Source organism: Podarcis muralis, chromosome 9, assembly GCF_964188315.1.
Source record: "Podarcis muralis chromosome 9, rPodMur119.hap1.1, whole genome shotgun sequence".
Lineage (NCBI taxonomy): Eukaryota > Metazoa > Chordata > Lepidosauria > Squamata > Lacertidae > Podarcis > Podarcis muralis.
Window position 1 is genome coordinate 81,317,042 of NC_135663.1, and position 11,719 is coordinate 81,328,760.

The window sequence follows — 11,719 nt, forward strand, 5'->3', positions numbered from 1 at the left end:
GTGTTTTTTTTTAAAAAAGATTACTGTAATTGGTAAAACGTGTGACTGAATTGTAAAATATATTAACGTCAACAATATACAAAAAGCATTTTTTGCTTTGTAATCTTAAAGGGGGAAAAGGTGACTAGACATTTCAATGTTGCGTCTGTAACATAGATTTAAGGGGCATCTGGTCAATAGAGCTGCTGACCACTGATGGTTCGTGGAAAGCAGTTTGGGAATGCCTGTTGAATACATTTCTCATCATATAAAGGTTGTCAATACTAAGAGACAAGCCCCATTCTCATCTCTTGACTGAAATCCAGTTCAAAACTATAGCAGTTGTTGTTTTGTAAAAAGCATCACAAAACAGAAATGCCCTGCTGGAACATTGTCCAGCGTGCCATTTCCACTAGTAAGTCAACCAGATGTCATAGGAAGGATATAAAGGCAAAAGCCCTCTTCTGCTATTATGTCCCAAGAACTGGTATTCAGAGTCATACAGTCTCTGACCCAAGATTACCAGAATCAAATGGAACAGGTATAATTTGCAAATGCATTTTGCCCTTTAAAGAACTGCTTTCTCCACAGAGGAGCCGCAATGTAGCTGGTCAAGGGAGCCAGGAATTCAAAAAGGTTGAAAACCTCTGGCTTAGTATTGAAAAAACTCCCAATGAGTGGCAAGAGGAAGGGGGGGGGGGGAGAGAAGAATGGGAAAGAAAGGTAAGCAGGACAACAATGGCCTCATTCTCTTCTGTTCACTTTGTAACCTGAGCTGGCTCTTCAGCACTACCAGCTTCCTTGATCTGTGTAAGAACAATGCAGCCCACAGCAAGCTTCTTCCAAGATGAAGTTACATCCAGTTCAAGGCTGCCATGAAAGAAAAGGTGCCCAGCAAGATCCCAAGAGAAACAGCATGCTCCAGGTCAACAGAAACTGATGCACGTCTAAGCAACTGTGAGCCACTTGTTCTGCCTTAGGAGCTCACTGCTCTCAAATGGTGTTCACATTACACTTGTTCAGTTTTGAAGAGGAGGAGAGAACATTAGCTGTAGTTCTCAAGTTTCAAACTTAGTAATAATTCATAGGCTCAGGTACTAATCAATCTTATTTGGTGCACCTATGCAGCACTACACTGAACCCAGACAGGAGCCAAGCTAAACTAGTATACACGCAACAGCTATTAAGGAATGTGCTGCAATTGTTCTGTACAACGCAACACCTTTGAGAGCTGTATGGTAGAAAAGCCGCCAAGAAAACATTTTTTAAAAATCTGCAGAGAACTTCCAACTGTCTGTTCTGTAATGCTCTGGTGTGTTTTTACATTTCTTAAATCAAATTGGTTAAATAGCAAGATCTTAACAGCCACGCATATTAAACCATGGTGAGATAGATATAACACATCTAATGATGCACTGGTTGACTAAGGGTTAGGGGAGTAAATGTGTCCCTATTCTGTACTAAATGTGCCCCTGTGAAAATTTAATAAGAACATAAAAAGCAGGGTATCTAGCTAGTCCAGCGTCCTCTTTGTCAGAGAGGCCAACCACAAACTGGGCATGAAGGCGATTGCCCTTTCTTACTTTTGCCCACCCCTCCTCTGGCAAACTGTATCCTGCACACCTGCCTCTAAACAAGGGGGTTCCATTTGCCTCCAGTACAGAAAGTGCTCTCTTCCTCCACTCATTTGTCAAATCGCCTTCTAAAGCCATCCCATCATGCTGTGGTAATAAATTCCATATGAATTGTGGGAAGTGTTTTCTATTGTCTTTAGTAACCCAACTCTACTGCCTATTAATTTGACAAGCTCCAATTCTTGTATATAAAAGAGGCATCATCTCCAGTTAAAATAGCAGATGAATTTCCTAATTTCCCCTAGCCTGTGATGAAAAAAACCTAGCATGTTTCCACTGTCATTTTTCAGACTACAGTAGTTTCTCCTAGTTGCAGAGAAAAATGGATTTGAATACCAGAAACCCTCCTGAAATATACAGTGACTTTTTTGTCAATATCGGAGCTGCTACTCCAAGGCAGCTCAGGACCACCTATGCCTCCGCCTCCCCAGTGTCTTAGAATTACCTATCGACAACAGCTTTAACTCAGATGTTTTTACACAACAACAGGTAGCTTGAAATGCAACATTTCCCACTAGCTCTAAATTGATTCAGGCCAACTTATTTGTATCCTTCGCTTACAGATTTTCTGAAATTCCCAGAGAACTGAACTATGTACCTAGCTCAGCAGCAATATTGCCTTCAGAGCAACACTAACTTGGAAACAATGAATGAGCCATCCTTTCTCATCTCAGCGCAAAAGAAAAGCTGACCACCGTATAATAGTGTCCACTGTATCCCATACATCTTTCAAAATCCTGCCTTCTAGAGAAGCACATTGCTCGGCACTTTAAGCACACAATGGTCTGGTTGAAATCTTTTATAAGGCACTGTTTTGAAAAAGCCTTGCATTTGCCTCAGTGTTCGAAACCAACCAGGCACCTTTGGCGACTCAGGAAAGCCCCCTTGGAACCAAGCGGAGATTTCCTGCTGCAAGGTTTCTGGGCTGAGCATCTGGCATTCCCTCCCCAGAAAGCCTTTTTACATGCTGAAGAGACTCCATTGTGAACACAATTAGCTAAGTGTGTGTGTGAGAGAGAGACATACATACATATATATATATACACACCACCCTAGTATTTACAAATACTTATGGTGGACCACTATTGCTGAGGCTGAGCCCCATTTATGTTTGCGGCGTCCAATTAAGAATTGCTCTTAAAAATGTGATATTAACAATGTGTCACTGATATGAATTGTGTTCAGGTGTTTCAAAAACATTGAAAGTGCTCCCACATCTGGGGGGCGGGAATGGCAACTAGCCATTCTATTCTTGCTCCTGTAACCCAGTTCCAGGAGGCAAATAGCTTTTCTGTTCCAGTTTCCAACACTGGTTTGCTTACTTTTCTAGTCTTTAAATTATAGCTTGGTTTATTTTGACTTTTTTACTTGTATTTCTTTAATTCTACTTTTCCCTTGTATACAAAATCACCTCTATGATCTAAAAACAGCTGTGGCACAAATGTTTCCATCTGCAACTATATTTCTGCTGCTGCAAACTACTGTACCCTAATCTTATCTGGGACGTTTGATGAAGAAGGATCATTGCCCAGTGGCAGGGCACCCAATTTTCATGCAAAGCGTCCCAGATTCAATCCCTGGCATCTCCAGGTAAGGCCAGGAGTGTGTGTGTGTGTATGTATTCGTACAAATAGCACAATATTTTTTTTCTTTGAACTGGAAAATTTTCTGATGTCCTAGACTAGAGTGTGATCTAACGTAGCATGATTATTTTACTTTTATTTGGTAAACAAAGCTAAAAACTTTGAAACTGCCTAATGTTGTATTTTTTATTGGCATCCGTTCATACTGCCATCCAAAACAAGTAGAAGAAAATCTGGAAAAACTTACTGAGAGCTGCCAAAGAAACATGCCACATAACACTGAAAGGACTAGAAGTGGGTAACAACTGAACTGTAGAAGTACTATTTATAGCAATGTTATTTTTGCTTATTAATATAGTATTGCCGCATTCCAGAGCCTTTTTTTCAAACAGCTGGCATAATGAATCTGACATTACAGTAATTTGAACTCCAGCCGACTGACGCTTGAAGGTTATACTGTACATGCCATCATGTTCTTCAATTGTATTCCCTTAAGTTAGGTTATGCTGATCTCATGTCTTCCTTCCCATCTCTCCATCTTCTAGAGGTATTTTTTTCTAAACTGCTGTTCTACTAACCTGCACACATCACCTTAATATTGACAACAGCCCCTCCCCCCCCAAAAAAAGTCTGAGCTCAGCTGGATATAAATTTAAATGAGGGGGAATAAAAATTTGGCACAAACCATTTATGAAAATTGTGCACGCTTTGTGCCCGACCTAATCCTCGATGCCCCCGCTGCCACCCACGTACATTGTCCTAGTTTGGGGCAGACCCCGTTCCCACCCTCTCCTGCAGTCGCCGGGTTGTATCTTCCCAACTATGGCGAAGGATGAAGTGGGGAAGCGAGCGGGTCCACACAAGCCTCTTCCTCCGGCCCCCGGCTGAGGCGGCCTTGGGTTTTTCCCTAACCCACCACTCTTCCAAGGAGCGAAAACGGCGGGAAGAGACTTTGAGGCCCAGCGAATCCCTCCCAGCCCCGGAGGCAGGACGCGGCGGAGGGAAGGGGCTGTCCCAGCAGGCGGCAGGCGGGGCCCGCCTCTCCCGGCCGGAGAGCCCCGAGGCGGGGCGGCCCCCCCCCGGGTCAGCCCCTGGCGGGATGAGGCGCCTCCGTCTCCCGCGACCGGAGCCCGGGCGAGAAAGAGCCGCGTCCCCCGGGGGTCCCTCGCCCTTCAGGCCTGGGCGGGTCTGCCCCGCGTCTGCAGCGTCCACACGTGTAGTTTATATCCGTGTCGGAACAGGGCGGGGAGGGGCCCTCCCCCCTCGCGCGGCGCCTCACCCAGAAGATGAGGTTGAGGAAGACGAGGACGGTCTTGGAGGACGTGATCCCGCACTGCCCCATGGCCGGCGCCTTCACCGCCTCCGCCTCCTCCTCTCCTTCCTCGGCTCTGGCGACTGGGCTCCCTCCGCCGGCCTGCGCCACGTGGCTCCGCCCCTTTGTGACGCCATCGCGGCGGCGAGGAGGGCGAGGCTCGCCGAGGCTTAAGATGGCGCCGCCCGCGTCACGTGACGCCGGAGGGCCTCTAAGATGGCCGCCGGCCTGCTTCGCGGGAGGAAGGCGGGGGGGGGCAGAGGATCCCACACGTGACGCACTTGAAGCCGCAGGGCGTCTGCGCACGCGCGTCCCGGCCGGAGGGGCCTCCTCTCGGAGGGGGACCCCCGAGGCGCCTTCCCTGGCCTGATCCTGTCTCGCCCCGCCCTCCCCGCTGGGGTCGCCCTGCACCCCCTGGGTCCTCGGCCGCCTTCTCGGTGGTGGCGCCCGCCCCGGGGAGCGTCCAGGGAAGAAACAACTAGGCCTCTGAGGGAAGGTTTTAAGGACTGATGTTTGATGGGGTTTCTAATATTCTGTTGGGAGCCGCCCAGAGGGGCTGGGAAACCCAGCCAGGTGGGCGGGGTATAAATAAATATTATTCATATTATTACAGTGGTGCCCCGCAAGATGAAATTAATTCATTCCGCGAGTTTTTTGGTCTAGCGAATTTTTCATCTTGCAAAGCACGGTTTCCCATAGGAATGCATTGAAAATCAATTAATGCGTTCCTATGGTCAAAAAAAGTCCAAACAAAGCCAAATTTGGTACAACAACAGTTTATTAACTGCTCTTTAAAGTCACACATACTGTAAAGAGCAGTTCAAAAATTGAAGGGAAAATAAATCAACTTTATAAACATGACAGAAAAACATTTAAAAATCAACAAAGTGTACAGTACATTTTCTAAGACTCTGGGGGACCACTCGAAGAAGGCTCCTCTTCCACTCTTTGCTTCTGGCTCAAGAACCTGTCCATAGTCTGCTGCTTCATCCGCCTTTTCAGCAGCTCCCTGAAAGCCGACATGACCGTCGCATCAAAAGTGATCGCCTGGTCATGTGCCATGTGCTAGTTAGGGTGGTGCCGCTGTGCAAAAGCCTGCACCTCCTTCCACTTCTGGCAAATGTCCCTCAGTTCTTTGGAGGACAGCCGTTCCTCAGTTGCTTCCTCCTCTTCCAGCGAGGCCTGCTCCTGCGCAACCTCTGCCTGCAGTTCGACCAGCTCCTGGGTGGTCAGCTCGTGGTCATGCTCCTCCACTAGCTCGCTGACGTCCTCCTCTGTGACCTCCAGGCCCATGGTCCTCCCCAAGGCAACAATGTCCTGCACCACTGTTGACTCTGGTGCATCAGAGTCACTTGGTGCCACACAGTCCGGCCACAGGCTGCGCCAAGCGGAATTCAAATTTCTCTGGCTGATCCCGTTCCAGGCCGTGATGATCATCTTCAAGCAGGTGATGATGTCAAAGTGGTCCTTCCAGAATTCCCGCAGGGTGATGGTGGTGCAGTCAGTCACCTCGAAGCATCGCCTGAAAAGCTCCTTGGTGTAGAGTTTTTTGAAATTGGCGATGACCTGCTGATCCATCGGCTGCAGCAGTGGTGTGGTGTTAGGCGGCAGGAACATGATGTTGATGAAGCTGAACTCCTCCAACAAGTCCACCTCAAGGCCTTTAGGATGGGCAGGAGCATTGTCCATCAGAAGCAAAGCCTTCAGCGGCAGGTCGTTGTCCAGCAGGTACTGCTTGACAGCAGGGCCAAAAGCAAGATTGACCCAGTCCACAAACAGCACACGTGTGACCCAAGCATCGCCACATGACACTCAGCTGCTCCTTGTCGACCTTGTGTTTCTTGAAGGCCCGTGTGTTCTCCGAGTGGTACACCAGCAGGGGCTTGATCTTCAGGTCGCCGCTTGCGTTGGCACAGAAGAGCAGGGTCAGATGGTCCTTCATGGGCTTGTGGCCAGGCAACTTGGACTCCTCCTGAGTGATGAAAGTCCTTTTGGGCATCCTCTTCCAAAACAGTCCGGTCTCGTCGCAGTTGAAGACCTGCTGTGGAACGTAGCCCTCCGTCTTCACAACCTCCAGGAACTCCGCTGCAAAGTCTTCAGCCACAGGAACATCAGAACTGGCAGCCTCTCCATGCCTGACCACGCTGTGGATTCCAGATCTTGTCTTGAACCGTTCAAACCAACCTCTGCTTGCCTTGAAGACTTCTGGCTCGCCTGAGGTTCCTGGCTGTTCCCGGATGAGGTCAGCGTGCAAGGCCTTGGCCTTCTCACAAATGACGGCCTCAGACACTGTGTCCCCTGCACGCTGCTTCTCTTCTATCCAGATGAGCAGCAACTTCTCGACCTCCTCCAGAACAGCTGGGCGGTTCTTCACGATCCTGGTGACTCCCTTGGCTGCATCAGTCGCCAGGATCTTCTCCCTCATCTTCAGGATGGTCCCGATGGTTGATGGATTCCTCCCGTACTCCCTGGCGATGTCCGTCACACGCATTCCGCCGTCGTGCTTCCGGATGATCTCCTTCTTCATTTCCAGCGTCACCTTCTCCTTCTTCCTCTCGCCGGCCACCGCAGCAGCAGTCTTCTTGGGTCCCATGGCAGCACAGCTCTTACCTTCGTAAACTCAGAAAAAGAAAAAAAAAAATCAGTGATGTGCTTCAAATCCAAAAAATTCAAAAGCACCCAGCCACCCACCACACAGAAATTAAAACGCAGAACCAAGGCCTTGAATCCCAAACACCCCAACCCAAAATCCAAAATCCAAAAACCCCCAAATAAGTTTTAAAAGTTTAACTTACCAAATGGATGCAAGAGAAGTTCTGGAAAAGCTTCAACAATCAATCACCGAAGTCTTCAGAAACCTCAAATGGCTGCAAAATAAGTTTTGGAAAAGCTTCAAAAATCACCAATGTCTTCAAAAACCTCAACTGCTCCCACAGACACCCACCCACCCACCACACAGAAATTGCAAACCCCTCCCCAACTGCTCCCCCAGCCCCTCCCCAACTGCTGCAAACCCCTCCCCAACTGTTCCCCCACCCAGACAAAAAAAAATTTCAAAAAATAACAACATGGCCCAATGGTCCCAGATTCCTGCAGAAACCTCCCCAACTGTTCCCCCAGCAAGCCAGCACTCAGAAATTCAAACTCAGAAATTTTTTTTTGAAAAAAAACAAGCTGGCCCAATGGTCACAGAAAATCATAAAAATTCCCAAAAAAGCCCCACAAGCTCCCAGATTCCTGCAGAAACCTCTCCAACTGTTCCCCCAGCCAGCCAGCACTCAGAAATTCAAAATCAGAAAAAAAAAATTGGGAAAAAAAACAACCTGGCCCAATGGTCACAGAAAATCATTAAAATTCCCAAAAAAAGCCCCACAAGCTCCCAGGTTCCTGCAGAAACCTCCCCAACTGTTCCCCCAGCCAGCCAGCACTCAGAAATCCAAACTCAGAAAAATTTTCAAAAAAAAACCTGGCCCAATGGTCACAGAAAATCATAAAAATTCCCAAAAAAGCCCCACAAGCTCCCAGATTCCTGCAGAAACCTCCCCAACTGTTCCCCCAGCCAGCCAGCACTCAGAAATTCAAACTCATAAAAATTTTCAAAAAAAAAACAACCTGGCCCAATGGTCACAGAAAATCATAAAAATTCCCAAAAAAGCCCCACAAGCTCCCAGATTATCGCAACCCCCCCCCCACAACACCAAGTCCTTGAATCCCAAACACCCCAACCCAAAATCCAACCCCCCCAAAAAAAGTTTTAAAAGTTTAACTTACCAAATGGATGAAAGAGAAGTTCTGGAAAAGTTCTGGAAAAGTTTTGGAAAATCTTCAAAAGTGAGCAAAGTCTGAGAAAAGGCTACCAAACCGCGTGCTAACAGTTGCTCCTCGAAGTCAAGTCGCAACTGCAGCTGTTCAAGCTAAGCACCCTTTGTTTTAACGGTTTTTAGACAAAGGAAACAAAGTCGCGAGATGTTTTTGTCTTGCGAAGCAAGCCCATAGGGAAATTCGTCTTGCGAGGCAACTCGAAAACGGAAAACTCTTTCGTCTAGCGAGTTTTTTGTCTTGCGAGGCATTCGTCTTGCGAGGTACCACTGTATTACTCTTACGGGCAACGTCCTGACACTTGCAGCCCAGCTATTGATTGACAGGTCAAGTTCAATTACATGGGACCTGTGGAAGTTTCCATGGGGAAGTGTTTTGCTTCCGGGTGTTTTTTCCAGGTCCTGTTTCCTGCAGAGGCCTTTATGGAATGCCTCCAAAGTCATACCAAACTCATTCTCTCATTCTCTTCCTTATGTGGCAAAAAACCGACAAAAGGCACACACTGTCTAGTCACAGGAGGGAGGTCTGCTTAGGGTTGGGGAAGCCCCTAGGTGCACAGAATAACAAAAAAAGCTTTAGGCAAGATGCTGAGGCCACAGGAGCTGCAGGGGAGAAAATGGTATTTCTGTGCAATGGAGTATCCTGGAAAAGGGTATGACTGGCTGGCTGCCCTATACAGGAGTGGTCCATACTGCAACATTTTGATGTAGGTAGGCACCACTTGTATTTCCTGAACACACGTCTACCAATTTGTGCCTAAAGCAAGGGTGAAATTGTAATGTCTGCAACTAATGCATGTAGTTTGTGATGAGCCTTTTTGCTCATTGTCTAGCACGGGTCAGCAAACTTTTTCAGCAGGTGGCCGGTCCACTGTCCATCAGACCTTGTGGGGGTCTGGACTATATTTTTTGGGGGGAGGGGAATGAACGAATTCCTATGTCCCACAAATAACCCAGAGATGCATTTTAAATAAAAGCACACATTCTACTCATGTAAAAACATGCGGATTCCTGGGCCATCCGCCGGCTGGATTTAGAAGGCGATTGGGCCGGATCTGGCCCCCGGGCCTTAGTTTGCCTACCCATGGTCTAGCACAGGGGTCTGCAACCTTTAAAACAAAAAGAGCCACTTGGACCCGTTTCCGGAGAAAAAAAACCTGGGAGCCGCAAAACCATTGCGACATTTAAAACAAATATAACACTGCATATATTGTTTCTTACCTTAATGTCCAATCTGACAGCGGGCGAGAAGGTGACGTCGGGACGGTGCGTGACTAACGCACGCACCGCCCCCATGCGACGTCACAGCCAGTACAGCGCCCACCACAGTGGGGAGTGTTGGGGCGCACAATGCGCCTCCTCCCCTCGCTAGTATCCACCCCAGAGCCGCGGCAAAGGTGCAAAAGAGCCACATGCGGCTCCGGAGCCGCGGGTTGCAGACCCCTGGTCTAGCATCTCTGAGCCCCAAGAGTATCCCCAACCCGCTTTTGGATTAACTGACCTGGTGGGGTTTACCATCTTAGAACTTCTTATCCCATCATCTCACTAGCCCATTAATCTAAACTAGCCTCAAATGAACAGGGCTAGAAATACCTAAAAATTTCCCCATCTCAATCAAGTTTGCTGTTTCTGGTTAGCTTTGTCCCAGATTATCTTGGGCAGACTAAATATAGGCACAGTCAGGAACTGATTTGGTCTTTCTGCTGCTCTGCCTCATTTTTCTTGGCTTAGAAGGGTTCAAACTCGTACTGTGGTTCACCACAAAAACAAGGTCGATTAAAAAGGGGAACAGCAGGATGATAAATAGTGCTTGTGAAGTTCATTTTAAAAAGGAAGTTGTTCAAGTTTCTCCGGCCCATAAAGGAACTAGTTTTTCTTTTTACAAAACTAGCTAGTTCAGCTGGGGTTCATCCTTAGGCCCCCCCCCCCCCCCCGGGTTCAGAATGTTATAAGCTGTTGCGCCAAAGTACAGGATCCAAGTGTTATTCAGGGCCACACAAGTAATGCAGTGTAAGATGTCTGACACAGAGTGACAATTTCCCCATAATTGTAATTTGTGCTAGCCCCACAGCTGTTAAAGGTGTAAGGCATCACATCCTTTCTTGTACCTGTTTTCACTGCAAGCTGCTTCTGTTGGAAGAGAGTCTCTTCAGCAAGGAAGATAAAGGAAATGCCTCAGATTCCCTCCAATTGCTTAGCAATAGTGATTAAATGACTGAGCAGCCTCAGCAACAGCGGTGTCTCTGTATCTGCTTAATAAGACTTGGAATGCTGTCTTCATATTTTGCTTTCTAATTTTCTTTATAGGTGTCCAACTGACATTAAAAAAGAAAGAAGATGAAACACGAAAGTGCAGGAATGAACGTGAAGATGAAATCATTCAAAGTTCTACCCCAAAATGAACTTAATTCACCTTCAGTTTACCTGGCAACTCTGGGAACTACTCTCAGAAGTAGTTCAAGAGTTTTGAACTGGTTCAGCTAGGTGCCACAATGGAACAGGCTCTCTGATTCTTGGGAATCGCAATGTGTCCATTCTGTTATATGCTGATGACCTAGTTTTGTTTTCTGTGAACAAAATTGGACTTTGCAGGTCCCAATAATATCAGTAGCCTGCTCCTGAGTAACTTGGAGAAGAGTTTTCAGGGAGGAGGTCCCTGTTTTGCGGAACAGCAGTATTCCTGTTGAGATACGGTGGTCAAGCACTCTTTGTACTTACTGGAAACTAGACCATGGCACCAGCCAAGAACAAGCATCCATTATCACAGCCTGTTACTCTATTTCATCCCCTCAAATCAAGGACAACAATTCAGGGCTTCACTACCTTGAGATGCTGGCTTTTCTGCAATTACGTTGAGCCCTTGTTGAACTTAGGTTTCAACAGATGCCCTCAGCATACTTGGTTGGAATAGCACACATGGAATGGCATTTTTGGATGTCATCAGGTTGCAGATGCACTGCTTGTAGATTTGCCGTTTACATATGGTGTCCAGAGAAATTTTTAAATTCTCTATTAGTTCTCAAATTGATCCTCCCAGGAAGTGATAGTTGAATTCTTAGCCAATAAATACAGATCTGGTAGCCATATTTGCTCTAGCACCTAAGAAGCTTCATTCCAGTTATGTTAATGCTTTGTAATTTTCAGTTTTTATGCTGTAAATGTTGTGTGATTTTAGAGGAATGTTTTGCTTTTTATCCTCTTTGTTCATTGTGAAGGCCTTTGGTGATATACAATAAATTGAAATGAATGATATTGTTACCTGTGAAATGTTGGCAGACCTGGATATTGCTCTGCACAGCTTTCTGCGAAATATATAATGTGTTTTTGGATGCTTTCCGAAATGCTTCCTTGTTGGGAAATAATCGTTTGACTATTTTAGGATGCAATGGTTTG

At 46.8% G+C, this 11,719-nt stretch overlaps 1 protein-coding gene across 1 annotated transcript in view; it reads right to left on the reverse strand.

Moving 5' to 3' along the window:
- Nucleotides 1–4,632, reverse strand: part of TSPAN3 (tetraspanin 3) — a 27,863-nt gene extending 23,231 nt beyond the window's left edge. The window contains exon 1 of the mRNA XM_028744211.2: nucleotides 4,476–4,632. Coding sequence (XP_028600044.1) covers nucleotides 4,476–4,538 — 63 coding nt within the window. The 5' untranslated portion in view covers nucleotides 4,539–4,632. The remainder of the gene's footprint in view (nucleotides 1–4,475) is intronic.
- Between the last annotated feature and the right edge of the window lie 7,087 nt (nucleotides 4,633–11,719).